This window comes from Chlorocebus sabaeus, chromosome 3 (genome assembly GCF_047675955.1).
Source record: "Chlorocebus sabaeus isolate Y175 chromosome 3, mChlSab1.0.hap1, whole genome shotgun sequence".
NCBI classification, from domain to species: Eukaryota; Metazoa; Chordata; class Mammalia; order Primates; family Cercopithecidae; genus Chlorocebus; species Chlorocebus sabaeus.
In genome coordinates, this window is record NC_132906.1 from 48,874,932 (window position 1) to 48,894,204 (window position 19,273).

At 34.4% G+C, this 19,273-nt stretch overlaps 1 protein-coding gene and 1 long non-coding RNA gene across 9 annotated transcripts in view; one reads left to right on the plus strand and one right to left on the minus strand.

The window, feature by feature from the left end:
• PCDH9 (protocadherin 9) overlaps positions 1-19,273 on the minus strand; it is a 951,590-nt gene that overhangs the window by 835,898 nt on the left and 96,419 nt on the right. The window contains exon 3 of one of the 8 annotated variants that reach the window (XM_038007714.2): positions 17,703-17,721. The exons of the other annotated variants lie outside the window; for them this stretch is intronic. Within the exon in view, the coding sequence (XP_037863642.1) occupies positions 17,719-17,721 (3 nt within the window). The 3' untranslated portion in view covers positions 17,703-17,718. Of the gene's footprint in view, positions 1-17,702; positions 17,722-19,273 lie in introns of those variants that run through there. 8 annotated transcript variants of the gene reach the window in all.
• LOC140711415 (uncharacterized) lies at positions 8,795-18,320 on the plus strand. The gene is made up of 4 exons (XR_012092595.1): positions 8,795-8,876; positions 9,992-10,141; positions 15,394-15,459; positions 17,958-18,320. It is a non-coding gene; the product is annotated as an uncharacterized lncRNA (long non-coding RNA).

Below are 19,273 nucleotides of genomic sequence, written 5' to 3' on the forward strand. Positions count from 1 at the left end.
CCTCTCCCTGTACATTATTCTCTTTCACTCTCTGCATCGTTAATCTTGCATGGAAGAAATTTTCATTTGCACTGGGTCTTCTGTGCGTAATAGAACATATTAACTAATTAAGGCGCTATCAAAGAATTAAAAGAATATGTGAAGCTACACATTTTCAAACGTAAAAAATAATGGATATCATTTTCTTTCTTCCTTTCTTCCTTTCTCTCTTTCTCTCTTTTTCCCTCCCTCCTTCCCTTCCTCCCTCCTTCCCTGACTTCCTTCTTTCCTCCTTTCCTTTCTGGACAGGGTCTCACTCTGTCACCCAGACTGGAGTACAGTTGAACAATCGTGGTTCACTGAAGCCTTGACCTCCCCAGGCTCCAGTAATCCTCACAACTGAGCTTCCCAAGTAGCTGGGACTACAGGTATGTGTTACCACACCTGGCTAATTTTTTGTTATTTTTTGTAGAGATGGAGTTTCTCCATGTTGCCCAGGCTGGTATCATTTTTTTTTATCACTTGATTAAAATGCAAAAATGTCTAAGACTTTTGCAAGATAATGTCATGTATCTATTTGGGCCTCCTTTTCCTTGTAACTTTAGCCCAATCTCAGTATCATATTTGACTTTTCAGTTAAAATCATATCACTGACCTTGGTGAAATCTTATTTCCTACTTTTAAACTTGAATTCCTTATTAATATTCTGCCTTTAGGTTGAAACTTTATTGGATTTAATTTCAAATTCACAGTACAATACAGTACTGAGTTAAAAAGTATAGTGGGAGAGTAGATTAAATAGACCTCTAATCTTAATTATATACATATAACTCTACTCAAAACAAAAACCCACACAAAATATTTCTGACTATGTATCTTCTGCATTTGTCCCTAGAAAAGGGCAAAGAAAAATGTTTAATACATTCACAATGCAGGTGATTTCCAGTGGTCCATGTTTTATAACATCAACTACAACATTGTCAGCTGTAAGAAATATTCCCCCCCAAATTGCAAGTAATATAATGACTGTTCCTCTCGTCATTAATAATTACTTTTTTCCCCATATGGTAACAGAAAAAAAAAACAACTTACATTAGTTTATTCATTGCCAAATCATGGGTTTTTTGTTGTTGTTTGTTTTGTTTTCTGATATAGGAAACACCAAAACTTTGCCCATCAAACATTTGGATTACACTGAGAAATGCAATCACTGAGGTGGGCAATAAAATGAACTTCTTTTACCGGCTAGAGCTAACTAAAAGTCAAAGTGTTCACTTTGGTGCATCACAGATAATAATGCTGCCTACAATACATGCCAAGTCTTATTTACTTACTTTTTTGACTCAAATTAGAGGGCATAACATAGCTTCATTATAACTCAGCAGAAAAATCTGAGTTCATTCTGTTTAAATCATAACAACTGGTCAATTCTATATTTTAAAAAGGCAGACAAAACCATGAATTGATTATATTGTAATTTATGATTCCCTGGACTGGAGCTCTGTTTTTCAACCTTTTTTAAAATGTCTCTTCTAAGAAGCCTTTTAAGACATTTTTTCTTAATTGTGAAATCCATTAATACCACAGATAAAGTGTCTATCTGTTTATATAATATATGTAAATCTGTGCTTTATACATGGAAAGAATAAGAATATTTTAATCTCCCCCAGGAATCAATGTTAGCCTCTTTGGGGTTTATATATCTCTACTGAGACTATATGAAATAGACAAAGCTCAAAGTTTCAAATTGTAGAAAAAAACATTTTCACTTACTTTCAATGAGGCATCTGCCAGTTTATATAGTTCAATGTACTCTTACAGTTTTTGTAACAGAAATAATTTTAAATAAATGGAATGAGACAAATGAAGCAGAGCAGATAAACATTTTTTTCTAAACACTTTTACAGCAACATATTGCACACTCTATAAGGCAAAGTACTGATGTAAGTAAAATTTCAACGATGTTTACAAATAAAGAGTTTTACATCAACTCCAGAACTGTGCAACAGTCCTCTATGTAACAGTCCTTTCCATGCAGTCTAACTTTATAAACTAAAATCTGTAAAAGATGAGAGGAGATAAATGTATAAAGTACATAAGAAATGTGTCCCTGTATCAGAAAATTTGGTGCTAGATAAAGACAAAAGGAGAATATTGCCTATATTTTTTTTTTACTTTTTATCTGTTAAACTGGCATTATGCAGGAATTGCTTTAGTTTTGCATATATTTGGTGTCCTTACACTCATCCGTGTCAGCTCCTATTCATTGTTATCTCATTGTCTTTGTCAATATTTTTTATTGTGTGCTTTGTTTTGTACAGATAGAATTTAAACTAGAGAAAAATAATAGTACATGGCAGGGGTTAATTTCAACTAATTTGGATTGACCACATGCTAATCTCCCAATGCTATAGAATCCATTAACTATAGATAAATGATAATCTGTAATCATAAGTCATGGAGTAGGATGTATCAGGTTGTCAGTATTGTTTAGTAATAATAATTGGATTTATAATTTGCATCTGGTTTTGGTGAAGCCTGGGTGGGGTTTCAAGGCTAATGCTGGTCACATACCTTTGTGAATAGCAGGCCTTGCACCTTGACCCAACTTTGGGCTTCCTGATATAGGGATGCTTTGCATGTATGCTGGTGGTGGTTGAAGACAATGCATGTTCTGTGCAACCCATTCAGGAGCAGAAGGATGAAAGAGCTTTCTGCCTCTGGACGCTTTTCAATGCAAATCCTTCTTTTGCTGCTGCTTTTCTATTTCTTTTCCTGAAATAAAGGTGTCCCACGAGAACAAAGTGACCCTTGTAAACTTTCCAGTAGTGGAACACTTCCAGTGATTAATATGTGATTAATATAGTTACTAATGCAAATAATTTCTATTCATAAAAACACAAATGTCTCCACTGAAATACAATTGATCGATTATCCCCCTCTGAATATTGACCAGTTTTGCCAGTTTTTTATCCATTTGCAAATTTATTTTGGCATTCCTTATCTGACTTTAATATGTGGTATTTTGAATTTTCCTTTGCACCAAATATAATATCTTATTGGTTTCTTTATTAATTAATGAATTAAATAAAATATTTGACAGTTTTTCATTATATATCAGGATAATAATAATATATCCTATATCATCTTTCAAATTTTATTGCTTATCAACTTAAATAAAGAATGGTAGCATGACTTACTTCTAAGGACCAAAGGCACTAGTCAGATTGCCCAGTTTTGAATCCAGATGCCACCAGCTGTGTGCCCTTGGCTAAGTTACTTAAATCCTCTAAGTACCCATTTCATCAGCTGAAAAAAGGATTATATAACATGACTTCCTTATATTTTAAAATCAATATGTCTTTGATTTCTGTCAACAAAATGGGAATATTAACAGCTCCTATCTCATATGACTTTGAGATGAGTGAATGAGAAAGTACAAGCAAACAGCTAGCTGGATATGTTAACATTATCACAATATCAACCAGAGAATGCTGGAAACACGGCCACACAGAATCAGGGAAAATTCAATGAAAGCATTATATTATCTTCATTCCTATAAATTACTTCAATTTATATCTTTCTATTTAAGAAATCCTATTTTAGAAATAAGATTTAGAAAGGAGATCCCGACAAAATTTGATATAACTGCTGAAAATCAACTGATGAATTTCCCCACATCTTCAGAATGTTTATCCAGTCAGGGAGGAGCAGGAGGAAAATGTTTAGGAGAGTAAGTTGAAATATCTGCTAACTTAAGTACTAATTATTTTCACTCTTAGAACCTGAGTAAGATAAATTATTACTGATTCAATTAAAAAAATTTATTGTTGAAGCTTATTCAAGCTACCTACAAAACACATGGGTGAGTAGCAACTAATATTTTCCCATTCTAAGCTCAACTAAGTGAAATAAGGCTTGCAATATTGATAAAACCAAACCTATTACTCCTTTGTTCCATCCACCCTCAATATACACAAGATACTATAAAAATCATTATGTTCAAGGTGAAGAAGATAAGTTGTTAATTCAAAATTCCATGTTCTTTCGAGCCCAATATACATACTTTCCCCAAAGCAACAACAAACACACCTTACAAATGCAATCAAGGTGTCAAACCCATTCTGGCAAACATATATTGTCCACCCATTATTAATGCTGTCTCTCAGGGAATTTCCATTTACACAGGATCTGGGCTAAATTTTATTCACGACTTTATATAATCAAACTTTTATATTATCCATTAATAAAAAGAAAGAAACTGACAGAGTGGAGAAAGATGAGCTTTAAGGATATACTCTTAGAATAGAACCAATCAAAGAAAAAAAAAAAAAAAACAGGAAAAAAGTGTCTTGGCAAATTTGTAAAGAATTTATGATACTGACACTAACTGGTGGCAAATTTGACAGGTTATAGATAAGTGAGTTGTTTCTGTTGAGGAGCTATTCTGTAGATCCACTTTTCTGTATTCCTTTCCATGCCAATCACTGAAGATGCTGGTAAACCAGCCCAGCTGAATTGAGCCATTGAAGGCGAGAGTAGGGAACTAATTGTGTTCTCTTGCATCTTTTCCTACTGCCAAAGAAAAGCACTATTGTCCTTCTTCAAGAATTCCCTTTCAGCCTTAAGGATCTCTGCCAACTTCATTGAGAAAGTCAAACTGCATATCCAAATGGAAGTAAGGGAAGTTCACATCCAGCTTTGTTCTTGGGGGAGGCAGTTGTGATGAGTTCTAAACATAAACATCACTGAGCATCACATTTTATGTTGAAAGTGGCTTAATGAAAAATGAGAAACACAGAAGTAAGAGTGAGAAAGGAAAGAGAGTAAAGTATAAATTTGTAGCCTGAATAAGTTACACCAAATGCTATTTATAATGTCTATATTCCGATGCTATGAAATTATACTTGTTAAATCCATTGGGGCTCTGAATCACAGAAAGCAATCTTATCTGAAGTAATAATATAAATGTCCACTTTCACAGATAAATGGATGGATGGGATTTTTTAAAGATCACTTTCCTTAATGTGGCCTAATTAAGGGTATAAAATAAAAAGGATTTTGAGTTATAAAAATGTCATATCTCAAATATAACTAATTTGAGGATTTGAAGATATCCCACACAAAATACAGGAACTACTCAGTGACTGCCTCCCCAAAAGGACATGTTAGCATAATTTCCATGAGAAATGTGGGCAAGTTGACTAAATAATAAGGGGAAAATTTTATAAAATTTTCAAAATAGTATAACACCACTCCATAAATAAAAAATGATTTTAAAGTTTCAACACTGAGTTTGTCTGAACTCAGTAAAATTTAGCAATCTAACTTACAGTTATGAGTTCATGTGCACAGTGTTAAGTCACTTCAAGGTAAGAAAATATCTAATTTCTTTTTAGGAACAAATGTTGCATGCTGCAGAAAATTCTGCTGCGGATACTTGAGACAAGGATACACTCATCCAAACCCAACAGAGAGAACGTTATCTTCATTAGAATAAATGTCCTAGCTTCTTGGTACTATTAGCAGGACTGGGATACAATTAGTGAATACTTTTATTCACTGTTCTAGTTTGATTTCATTTTCTTATACTTTCTGCAGTAAGAATAAATTGTATTTTGTTTGTTTTTGTTTTGGGATACTTTTTTGGTAGCAGCCTGGGCAAGTAACCCTACAGAAAACCTCTAAAACAGTGGACGTGTATAGTAAAAACTGTGAAATGCATAAGCCAACAGTTTTATTTGGTAATAAATTCAATCGTATGGCATAATTCCCATATGGCATAATGGATTTTGTTTGTTTATCTGTGCTTCATTAAAGTAAGCTCCCAGAATTTCTCCTTTGCCTATGGAAGATCTATTATAAACGTGACTTCCTGCAAGACAAGCAAGGTAAAACATACACATACACCTTTAAATTAATTTTCCAAGTGGTCATAGTTTTTTGCAAAGCAAGGAGCCAGAAAGTATGATAGTATTCAATGAAAGATTGGCCTGAACTCAAGATAAAAATTTAATCAAGATTCTAAATATCTATATCTATGACACCGCAGCACCTTCACACTACAACCTATTTATCCTAAATACCTTTTCCTAACAAGTAATTTTCTGGATGTCACCACAATTTACCAGGGTCAGCATCCAAATGTAGAACAAGTAACTCATTTAAATTAGTTTATTTGGTCAGAAAAAAGCTATACAACCTGGCATGCATCATATGAGTATTAATTTAGTTTTGCTTGAGATTTAAAACAACTTCTTTGCAGTAGCAGGTGGTTTATAACAGTGAATTAAAGTGCAAACTGTGTAAGATCATGTTTAGAATATATCAAGTAAGAAACAGAATGTCCTTTCAGCCAGGCCACAATGGATGGGAAATAAAAGATTTCCATCCTAAAATCTATTATGGGCCTAAAGCCTTACAATGTTTAGAAGGTTTTTTCTTTTGGGGTTTGTTTCTTGATTTTATTGTTGTTGAAGATATTGTTTATTGCCAACATTATTTAATCAGGTGTGTTTAGATCTTAACGGAGATTTAAATATATGATATATGTCTTTTCTATAAGCAGTCATCTATGAGAGATTATAACTGTTCGGATCAACACATCCCCCTCCTCTTCATCATGAAAACTACCACTGCATTAGTAAGTAAGCTGAAGCCGGGCGCGGTGGCTCACGCCTGTAATCCCAGCACTTTCGGAGGCCGAGGCGGGCAGATCACGAGGTCAGAAGATCGAGACCATCCTGGCTAACACGGTGAAACCCCGTCTCTACTAAAAATACAAAAACAAAATCAGCTGGGCATGGTGGCAGGTGCCTGTAGTCCCAGCTACTTGGGAGGCTGAGGCAGGAGAATGGCGTGAACCTGGGAGGCAGAGGTTGCAGTGAGCCAAGATCATGACACTGCACTCCAGCCTAGATGACAGAGCGACGAGACTCCATCTCAAAAAAAAAAAAAAAAAAAGGAAGTAAGCTGAGATTATTTATTTTCATTTCAATTTTACTTTCTTTTTAAAATTAAATATAACTATTAAAAATAACTTTCAAACAGATTTCTTAGACATTGTCTAATATAGGGCAAATAAGTGTAGAATTTGCTACTCAGTAATAAATTAGCACAGACAAGTGTCATGAAAAAAAATTTAGAGCCAAGTAGAGACGGAAAAGCTGTTCAGTCAGGAAGTATGAGTGACTTACACAGGAAAATGACATAAATTTGTTTTATGTTTTATTTTCGGGATTCAGGAGTAGCCCTTAGACATAGGTATTGATTGGCCGGATGATGTAATCTACCCTGAGAAATGGAACCCACATATTTTAGAATTGCTTAAGCACTTATTTGTTGTGGTTATTAAACAACTAGGAGATGCTATGGTGGGGTGAGTCAGACAGACGTCCTTAGGGCTTTAAAGAATTGTGCAAGAATGGTTAGAAAAATTCTGGGCCAGGTGGTTATGAATAGGCTAGGCTGGTAACACTGGGTTTCTGGGTTTTAAGCACTTAGTGGCTTTTGTTTAACATTATCAAATTTTCCATAATTGATTTTTTACAGAAAATACATAAAAATATGAAGAAAACAAAGATAATTGTTTTACACTAATTTTATAACTTAATATACCATTTCTTTAATCATCTCTTACTGTCCCTAACAGAAAATATATGAAATTTCTCAAGAGTTTAAGACTTTCTGTTGTTTCCCAAGCCTACATATGTTCATAGTGTGTGAATTAAAAACAAGCCTTTTAAATTCTGCTGCACACAATGCTCATGCATTAAAAAATAATAATAATAATAAGGATCTGTATTGATATCCTGAAAAAGGCTGATACACCCAGAAAAGTCATTTAGATCTGCATTATTGTTCTTCTCTGGGTCTACATGTAATTTATAATCAAATGTTCTATGTGTGCAGGCCACGTCTGCGGATGCCGGTACTGATCATTATGATGAATGTGAATCTTCACTAGTCCTCATGGCCAGCCCCTGGAATTAGGGGTTAGAAATCAGTGTGTAATTCCCTTTTCTGCCACCAACAACTTTGCTTTACGTACCCAGCTCTTGCTCCTTTGCTTCTTTTTTTCTCCTTTTTGTGCTACCCAATTTTATAGATCCAGTTTAAAGTACTACATTTTCTATAATTACCCCTAACTCTTCCTCTTCACAACAAATCAATTGCTTTCTTATCATTGCTTACATACACTTTACTCATACTTCAGTCACATTCTATCAGTTGTTTAGTCACAGAAATACTTCATCCAATATGACAAAAAGTAGGTTTTATTAATATTTGAATCTGCAATGTCGAATATTAGGTCCTCTTTAAATACTTGCTGAAATAAATTGATAATTTATTTGATACACTCTTTCTCATTTATGCACCATTTTTAAATTATTTTCTCATATATCATGATGCAAAACATGTTGATTTTGCAATAAGGAGCCAGTATATGTTTTTAAACATCAGAAAAATATCTTGCTTTGAGGAAATCACTTGGGCCACCACAGAGGCGGGGGGGAACTAAAAACATTATTCTATTGAGAAGAAACATTCCGTTGTTAACATATTGTATCTACTTATTAATCTGTTTAACAACTACTAATTTCCTACCATATACTAGATTCTGAAGACACAAATTAATGACAAAGTTAGTCACTCAAATGACTCAGCATAGAGAAGCGGGACAGACATATACACAAAGAGCTAGTAAGATAATCTTCATATTTTTCTGAATGTTTCTTGATATAAATATTTACTTTAAAAAATTTTGGAATTGTAAGAGTTGATATGCATTATAAATTTTGCAAATATGATTTATTTTGGCCATCAGTGTCATCTGGGACACTAAAGCTCCTATCCTTGTTCCTAGAAGATCCAACTATTTGCCCCACAAGCAAACAGTGAGTATGAGCTATCATTTTAAAATGTGTTGAACCTGCAGGCCTTGTGAATTACTGTGCTGGGATTGGGGAAATCTGCTCTGTGTTCTGCCAGAGAATTACAACATATTGCTGCCTGGAGCAATGTTAACTTTTAATGTCTTTGTTGTGGTATCTTTGGCTATTTTTCCTCCCATCATAGAGAATAATTAGTGTTTGTCCTTGCCCTTTCCACATTACTTTGTATCATACTTATTCATCTTTTTTACATATTATCAGGAATCTCAAGAGAGGGCTGCTTAAAGGTATGCCCTTTCAGAATTTCTGGCTAGAAATAGTACTTCTATAAAAGCAATGAACAGAATTTTCTTGACGCAAAAATCATATGACAATGGCTATGTCTGTAAGAAAAATCTTTCTGTTTTAAAGTTTAGAAAGTGGTCTGCATTTCGTAGTAAAAAAAGATTGGGCACTCTCTGAGTTTTGTTATTAATTAAGTGTATATAATCATATAGAAGTCATGTAACTATCCTGTGCCTCCATTTCTTCAGCTAGCTCTAGATTTTTGTTTGTTTTGTTGTTTTTTAAAATGGCATCCTTGATTATGATGACTACACTCTAAACACATTGTTTTAAAGCTGTACACATACCTATTTTAAAGTGGCCAAGTTAAATATATTGACTAGTCCTTTCCCCAAGTCCTGTTAATAGATCCAGATTGCGATGTTTTCTTTGTTCTTCTTTCATTATTTATGAATAACTGAATTACAGATGTGACAATTCCAACTAAAATAAAGGAAATTAGTTTCTACACAAATAAAATACGGCGCTTAATTGTAAGTTCTAAGCATTCTCCTTACATGGTAGAGACACCCCAGAAAGGGAACAATATCTTTTGAATGCCTATGCCTAGCCATTATTAAATATAAATCTTTCATTGTAATTTACATGACTACAATGTGTAATTACACATTGTAATTTTACAAAGTTATTTTGAATCATAACTTTTAGTTTTTAAATACCAAATAATAAGGAATCCATCGTTTAAAAAGAATGTAACATGCTCTTTTTTGGCATGTTATACACATTTTCTAGTTCAAAAACCTCATGAAGCATGCATTATCTTCATTTTACAGATGAGAAAGTTGAAGCTCAGTGTGAACTAACATATAAAAAGCAAATAATCCAGCCGGGCGCGGTGGCTCATGCCTGTAATCCCAGCACTTTGGGAGGCCGAGGTGGGCAGATGACGAGGTCAGGAGATGGAGACCATCTTGGCCAATATGGTAAAACCCCATCTCTACTAAAATACAACAAACTAGCCGGGTGTAGTGATGCGTGCCTGTAATCCCAGCTACTTGGGATGCTGAGGCAGGGGAATCGCTTGAACTCAGGAGGCGGAGGTTGCAGGGAGCTGAGATCACGCCACCGTACTCCAGCCTGGTGACAGAGCAAGACTATGTCGCAAAAAAAAAAAAAAAAAAAAAAAAAGCAAATAATCCTTTTTAGCTCAAAGCCTCAATGTAACTTTATCATACCAAACAGTTTTCCAGGGAAATCAGACAAATAACATTGCTTTAAATTAGTAGATTACTTTACCACGGTATTGATTTTATTTTATTTTTTGGAGAAACAATTCTATCATTATTTTTGTTAGTGACACAAACATTGAAAATAGTCACACTATAGAGCTAATCAAAATTAATGTGAAGATTTCCTGTTTGTTTTAGGCATTCATTCCTTCATTCCTTAATTGTTAAGTTAACATAATCATTTTTAAATTTGCTCGATTTTTCCCTTAAAACATGGAAAAACAAAAATCTACTAACCTTTCTAGGCATGTTATAGCAAAGACTCTTTTTCTACCCATCTTTATGTTATTAACTGATTCACAAAAGGTAAGTTTCCAGGGGGAGAAATCAAATAAATAAAGATTGTCAAGGTTTGCTGCTTTCAAGTTTACTTATATGGCAGCATATTTTCTATAAGAAATGCTGAGAGATGTAAACACCTAGAGCTCCTTCCTTTCCTGCACTGGCCTACCTCCAGTTAGTGAGAATCAAGACGTGGTCGTGCTCCAGCACGACAACTCTATGCACAAGATTAAGGCAAAGAAAGATACTCTCCCTCCTTTATAAACAAACACCTGATTGGAAAGAAAAGCTTCTGTTGCTTATGTTTTTATCTCCTTCATTTTAAACACTAGCTAAAGCCTTCTTTTGATTTGCTTACTTAGATATGTGTCTTACTATAGTAATGTTATAATAATCATTATTGATTAGTTTCATTATTAAACAATGAAAGTAGGATTAGAAGAGAATTTGTGCCTAAAACTAAAATGAATTTGCTATTTCATTTGTACCTACAATTAAACATTCATAATTTTGCCATTTCATTCTTATTTAATCTAAACAAGATATAAAATATTAAAGAACAAATTGGTTCTGAATATTAAAAAGAAATTAAAAGTTTCCAAGAAATAATGAAAAAATGTTAGTTTCTGTATTTTCCCTTTGTAAAACACCTTGTCACAGCAGATTATAGAAAATCTGTTATTTGCATGTATATTATACATTAATATATAAATTATTTCAGATTAGTGAGACGAGAGACTCAGTACTAAAGAATCATCCCAAACAGTATCTTCATTCACAAAATATGCTTCATCTGAAGAGTTAAAGAAAAAATAACAAAAATGCTTGCTATTATGCCTAGCCATGATTGAATATGAATCATTAGCTGTAATTTATACAATTATTTTGAATCATAAATTTTTGTTTGTTTTAAAATAATAAATCATAAGGAATCCATGGTTTCAAAAAAGTAAAATGCATGCACTCTTTAACTACTAAACATTGTCAAAGGAGCATCATAGGTAGCATGCTATATTGCTATCAACTGGGGATAAGAAAGACCAAACTGAGTTTTAAGCATGATCACTCAGGTCTTTGCTATTCACAAAAAGTAAATAAAAAGATGAAAATGCTATGCTCAACTGGAAAAATTCTTAGTGAGACTGTCATGAATGTAGTATGTAGTAGGCATATATATTTATTTGAAGAATTTAATATACACTTAGTGAATACCCAATATGTATGCAGGAATATTATATGTGTAATAAAAAATAAAAGAAAAGAAATAACTGTTCTCTTTCCTCAAGCATCTTACAATCTTGTGGAGTAAAAATGCATGCTAAAAATGAATTTTGTAACAAGGTAGAAGGTCTTTTGCGGCTGCTTAATCAGTTCCTTGCTATAAAACAATAAATATATTGTTGGCTGCCCAGTAATAATTTATGATAGACTCAAAGCACTTTTCAAGCAACATTATTCTTTATTAAATTTCATAACCTAACACCTATTAGCATATCATCCTGCCTTCTTCTTGTGGCATTGTTGATGTAGATCATTGACCTCACAAGACAATAATTCAATTCTCACTTGTCTTGACCAAAGTTTTGGAGGAAGAGGAGACAGGAAAACAAAGCATTTCTTGTTTTGAAATATACAATGAATCAGGAGTGAGAACAGAAGGAGATTTTGGATTGTCTTTGATTTTACATCTCCCCCTAACACTTACCCATGGTTACTGCTGTCTAGAGTAGATTCTCAAAAACCTTTCTAAATTAACTCATTAGGAGAGTGACTTTTTAAGTTATCATAGCCTGTGACAAGTCTGGTACTAGAACGCAGGTTGTGCACAAGGCATAGGAAGATGTTGGGCTTGGAGTCAGTGCAGAGAGAAAAAGTCTGGTTCTTCAACTCATGAAACTTCTGACTTCGGGCAAGTCTTTGAGCCTCACTTTCCTTGCATATAAAATTGGGAATGTTCAGAGATGTATGAGAATTTCATGCAATAATAGATGTAAAGTGTTTCTGTCTGACACAGAGAAGACACTCATAAAATGTTCACCCATTTTTCCTTCTTAAGACCTCAGAAGGATGTGAATTTTGACCTGTGTTGTCATATGTTGTATCTCTGTTGTGACATGGCAGCCTGATCACACATCATGTGTATTACTGTTGCCAGTGAAAAGATAATAAATGTTATTAAGAAACAAATCCCCCAGATCCACTCTGTGTATGGGTGTGTAGGGCATGGCTTAAATCAAGAACTCTGTGACTTTATTTGGCCTTGGATAGGAGGAAATAAAAATACAGCAGGAGAGAAGAATCTCTTCTGTTCCCCTTGTTACAGAAATATTAAGCTACAGAAAATCACAACATAATTGTGAACATGGTGTACATGCAAAAAGAGAGGTGACTAAGAACTAGGGATTTTGGAATTTATGTCACTAATCTCTGTTATCAATAAATATCACCAGCATCCAGTCTAAGCTGCAACTGAAATTTATTTCTTAGTTTTGAACTCAAGAAAAAGTAGAATAAGTTCTCCATCACCACCTCTCACATATTCCAATGTACTTCTTTCCCATATTCTTACTCATTTTGTATTAATTTGTCTTTAACATTGTCACAGCGTCTTGCATTTTCCTACCTTTGGCCAATATAATTAAGTTAAAAAATGTGTGTGTGTGTATATATGTATATATATATTTATATTTGTATATATGTGTGTGTGGGGGTGTGTGTGTGTATATATATGTATCCTTCACTGTTTTAATTGTATTACTTGTGCTAACTCATTTAATATTCCTAGCAGTCTATCAGTAACCCCATTTTTCTGATGAGATATTGAAGGTGAAAAAGGTTAAAAATAAACAAGTAACATCATATATTTAGTAAGTAGTGGTCATAATTCAAATTGAGACCATATGGGCTTTCAGACCTTACACTGTGGTAGGCTGATTACTATGCAGAAGCTATTTCATTTTAATTTAACTATCTTAATCAACCCATAGCACTGTTTTTTCATAAATTTCAGTATTCTCGTAAATAGAGTGAAACTTTATCTCTTTAAAATAAGCCCTCACCAGATCAGAGTAGCCAAAATATCAATTTAAAAACCTATGGTTTTTTTAAAGATTGAATTTGTAGATCAGTTGTTTAAATATGAAAGCAAAGCATTACATTGTGGTTAGATAGCAAGAATACTTCACAAAGGTCTGTTTAACACATTATACATGGACTCATTATTAATTAAGGCATTTATGTTCCTGTACCCTGGCAGCAGGGAGGCAAGTTCAGCCAAGAAAAGAATAGACAAGTTTCCTCCTTATTTTGAAAAGAAATAGGAGCTGGGCACGGTGGCTCACACCTGTAAGCCCAGCACTTAGGGAGTCCAAGGCGGGTGGATCATGAAGTCAGGAGTTTGAGACCAGCCTGGCCAACATGGTGAAACCCCATCTCTACTAAAAACACAAAAAAATTAGCTGGGTGTGGTGGCACATGCCTGTAATCCCGGCTACTCGGGAGGCTGAGGCAGGAGAATCACTTGGACCAGGGAGTCAGAGGTTGTGGTGAGTGGAGATCGCGCCACTGCACTCCAGCCTGGCAACAGAGTGAGATTCCATCTTAAAATAAAATAAAATAAAATAAAATAAAATAAAATAAAATAAATAGGGATGACTCTAGGCAAAATTTTAAAATAGTTAAAATCTGACGTTGGCACTTTCCAAATATCCTTAGTGTCTTCCAGCTATTTTAGACTATAATATTTCATTTTCATGGCAATCAAGATTTCTATTCCCTTAAGTCAATTGATCTTTGCTATGTGTTAGGTGGGAAACAATGGAAGTAAGCAAATCATAATATATAAATTATGGTTGCCCCATGATGGTCCCAGAGGTATTTTCGCATTATACAAAGATTTTCCTTACAAAGATTAATAGTAAATTAATATAATTTGGTCCATAAATGAAGAGAGACAAATTCAAACAGCCCTGGAGGCATGTTTTCTTCTCTAAGAGGCTGACTCAGCTAACCCGATGAACTCAATGGAAAAACAGGTGGACTGGGTGTTCTGTGAAGCCATCCTCATCCAACCCATCCTCATCCACTTTGTGAACCTGAAATTTTATCTGTACATAGCGGTCCAGACACCTCTGTCGTTTAACCTCTAATTACATTGCAGGGATGGGGATCTGCTCATGGAGTGGTTTTCCTGTTGTGACTGGTCTTGCTGTGTCCAGCCTAAGTATTCATCTCTATGAGACGAAGGAGCTTGGTGGAGCTTGGTAGTGATTCTTTCCCTGCTAACCCAGCACTCTGCAGGGTGCTAGTGTGTGTGCATGTGTGTGTATACTTTTTGGGGGCATTTTGGAGCATGCCAAGTTACTCTGGCCTTAAGTCAGCTCTCCTATTCATTTCAAGACGTTTTGTATCTGATTATATATATATATATACACACACACACACACACACACACACAAACAATTTTTTTTTTCTTTCTTCATATCAAGCCATACCTTTTCTAATTGCACTAGTGTGGATACCGGCAACTCATGTCACCTGTTGCAAGGGAGTCAGTATTGGAGACGGGAACACTTTTTTGTCCATAAAGTTAATTTGCAAATCTGGTGTTTATATGTCTGTCATTTTGTTAATAAATGGAATTCTTCTATTATTTTTCTTTGCAGATGAACTAGATGTTTTGGGATCTCGTTGGTACTACTTGATTTTGCCATTTTGGAGGATATACAGAGGTATTCTCATCAAAGTAATTAGCTTGTTAGATAAGCTCTGCAGGTGGCAGGTAATGTGATACATTAATTAAATTGTAGCCCCAAAGGCTTATGGGAATCAGAATTGCAAACGCAGTCTGAGTTCCCAACTCCCATGAACCTACCATGTACCTCACCTACAGTGAGAGTGAACACTGCAATAATAGGTCATCATCATAAGGGCATGAGCCGATTCTCCTGGAGAAAATGCTCATGTAAAGACAGTGCTTAGAGAAGCACATTTGGACATGCTGAAATTTTTCCACAACCCCCAGACATGCCAATCAAAGATAATGCAATTCAAGTATCTCTGAGTGACACTTTAGGCTGCATTCATAAGCATCTTGCCCCATTCAAAGTCAATGAAGAGACAAGACTTACAAGCCCATGCTGAAAAGTTATTGAAATGTGACTGACATCTCAAAGAAATGGTGTCAAAGGGTTTGCATGACCTGGTGCTGAAACACAGCAGGGTTAATCAACGTTATGGCAGTTGGGTACCACAAAGACCTTCTTTAAGTCTTATTTAATTTAATTCATATCACTCAGTGGGGTTATTATCACCCTTCTGCTCTCTCCCTCTGTCATTTCACCCACCATTTGTGCTATTTATTGTAAACTTTTGCTTTGGTTAAAGTGTGGAAGGTAGGAAGTAGAGCCTCTGTTACCACTGAGGCTTCTGGATAAACGATGGTGTTACATCTATTTCCATTGATTGAATTCCTCTAGAAGATGTTGAGCTTCCACTGTTGTGTTTCAAGATGGGGTGCCTCCTGGGAGAGGATGGAGCAGCAAGTCTATAATCCTATTCAGATAATTTTCAGTGGTACATGAGTTTAATGATTTACTAAAACCCATCTATTCTCAAAAATGGTCAGAAAGGGGATAGCAGAGGTATCCCCTTTGAGCTGGGTCTATTTAATTATTTTGTCACTCCCCAAAGGCAGACATATTCTCCTGCCTGGTGATAATCACCTGCCTACTGGAAACTGTTTTTTAATTTTTTTTTTTTTTTTAACTTACCACCACCTTGGGACAGAAGTCAATCCTCTGAGAACAATTTGTTGTAATATTACTATTTATCAGCATTATTGTTATATTTATATTTTATGCTGAATATGTCTGTGAGTTTTCTTCCATATCATTGTAAAGTACAGAAGGTATATCATCTGACAGAATAGCTAATGACCTTGCCTAATAAAAGAAGGAGAGAGAAAGAAGGGAAAAACAAAACAAAACAATACCAACTCTTTGTGATGAACAGAATCTGGCAATTGCTATAATTATATTCATGGTAATTATGCCTATGGTTTAAAAAGTGTAAGCAATTATGAGTTATGTTTATACATGTTAGTAATAATGCATGATGGACATACGCATAAAGTGTGTGTGTGTGTGTGTGTGTGTGTGTTTCAAACTAATAATCTGGCTTTATTTCAACTCCATATTTTGAGTCCAGGATTGTTGGGCCTTTTTGTACCATGTGAATTTATTAGTCTATAAGAATGAGTCACTGGTTAAAATAATATAACCATGAACCCTAGCAAGCTTGGCTGCTAAGGGCACAATCATATACTCTTCTCTAGAAACATATATGTATATATGTATATGTATGTATTTTAGCTAGAGGTAATCATATATTCTACATAGAGAGATTTTATATGTGTATATTCTCTCTATAGCTAAAGGAGCCAGCAACGAAATTTGTTTTTCTATCTTTGCAGACACTACAAGACACTACTACAAAAATAAGTGAATAACTACCAGGTCTGATAATATCAAATAAATTATCTATTCTGGAATAAATTCACAATTCCTACTAAAGCCTTTTGCAATAAAAGCAGAGAAAAAAATTAAAGTGAAAAATGAGAGTTAAAAAGACCATATTCCTTATTATTAATTATTTTAAAATTTTTAAAAAGCGTGAGAGTTAGACTTGGGAAAGATCACCTTGGAAAGAGAGTATATCAAACATGATAGCAATAGACTTTTCTTTTAGGAAGAATAATGGTTTAATGTTTAATTAATCTTATCCATTTCTGCATTTATGGGAAGGCAGAGAAGAGTCTGCTTTATAATGTAGAAAATTAAATATTAAAACCTTGGTGCCTACCAGACTTACATTTTCGTATTATGAATGAGCATTTTCACTTTCTGCACACACAAAGAAACAGGAGACAGATGCAGTCACTTAGCTCTTCAGTAAAGGGATTATTTCAAAGTATTTCTGATACCGTCTTGCTACTAGAAACAAAACACATTGAAGATGAATATTTAAAATCAAAACAAAAATGCAAAACTTTAAGATGTCTTTCATATATAACATACATCCTTAAAATTGTAAAGGGTGTAAATAAAATCGTTCTTCAGTGTTTTTTTTTTTTTTTACATATGAATTATCCAAACTTAATAGATCTAAAATCAAAAAAAAGGTATTAGTACAAACTGCATCATTTTGTAAGCTCCTCACTGTTTTGCAGACCTTGGTCAAAGTGAAACATTGCACGGGGGTTCGGGCCATGAGAAACATCCTGCCTAACCACCTGACTACAAGGCAGACAAAGGCCCAAATAGAGAAGCATCCCTATTATATCTTGCTGGACAAAGGTCCAAGGAACACCATGATGACATCGCACCGGAACAAGAGCCAGAACTGCTTCATCATGGGAACACCTTATCAATATCCTGCCAGGCAGTAAACCATATTGCCCAGACCCCTCCCATCCATACCTATAAGTACCCCTAGCTTGTATGCACTGGTGGGCCCTGGCATTAGGCTGGTCCCCCACTTCCGTAGGTTTTATGCTGGACATAAAGCTTGTATTTGCTGTTAAGCCCCCCTCTTTCTGTGTGTGTGTCTTTCTTTAACCCTCGCCTTCCCTTCAAAACCTAACAGGTATACTGCTTAAAGAATATTACAATAGTTTTTACATACTTTAATGCCCGTTTCAGTAAGAAAACTGAAGATATGAATTAAAAGAAAAATGTGGTGTCAGATTAAAATACACAAATGACAAATGAGAACAGAGAAAAGAAAGATCAGATATTTACACGTTTAACTCAAATTGGTGCATATTTACTTTACTTATAGTTTGGGTCAGATTATATATTTTCTAAGTAAATAGAATATTTAGACTCCTATTTTAAACTATAATTGGACCTTTAGTCTCCAATGAGTTATTATTTATTATAATGTGAGGATTGTAGAAGAGGTGAAAGAAATGGCTATATTAGAGAGTCCCATCTCCTTTGAAATGGATGTGAATCAATGTCATCTCCACTGGTCCAGGAAGATAGTTTACCTCTCTGTGACTGGTTTCTTGCTCCAGAAAAAGAACAGAATTGCTTTAAAAGGAAAATAAGGCACCGTTAACCAATATCTTTCCTAAACTTAAAAGATTAACATGTTATTTAATATAAGAAATTCTTCTAATTTTTAATACATGCATTTCTGAACTTTTGACATCTTGATTTCTAACCTTACAATTTGTTGCTTCTAAAATTAAACCAGGTTTAAAAATAGCGCAATCAGCATGGTGACATGCTATTTTTCAATATGCATTAATAACAATTATGGGGGAGTGTAGCAAAAAAAAAAGAAAAATTCAGAGAATGTTTAGGAAAGAAATAACATATCAAAGAAACTAAGTACATGTCTTTATCTTTTTATCTTATTTTCACACCATTTTTAGTTTCCACTTCAACAGTTACCTTCAATTACAATTGGCAGCACATCATGGACTTTAGGCTGCTACCTGAAACAAGTGCCGTTGAGACAGAGATGATGGATTTATGT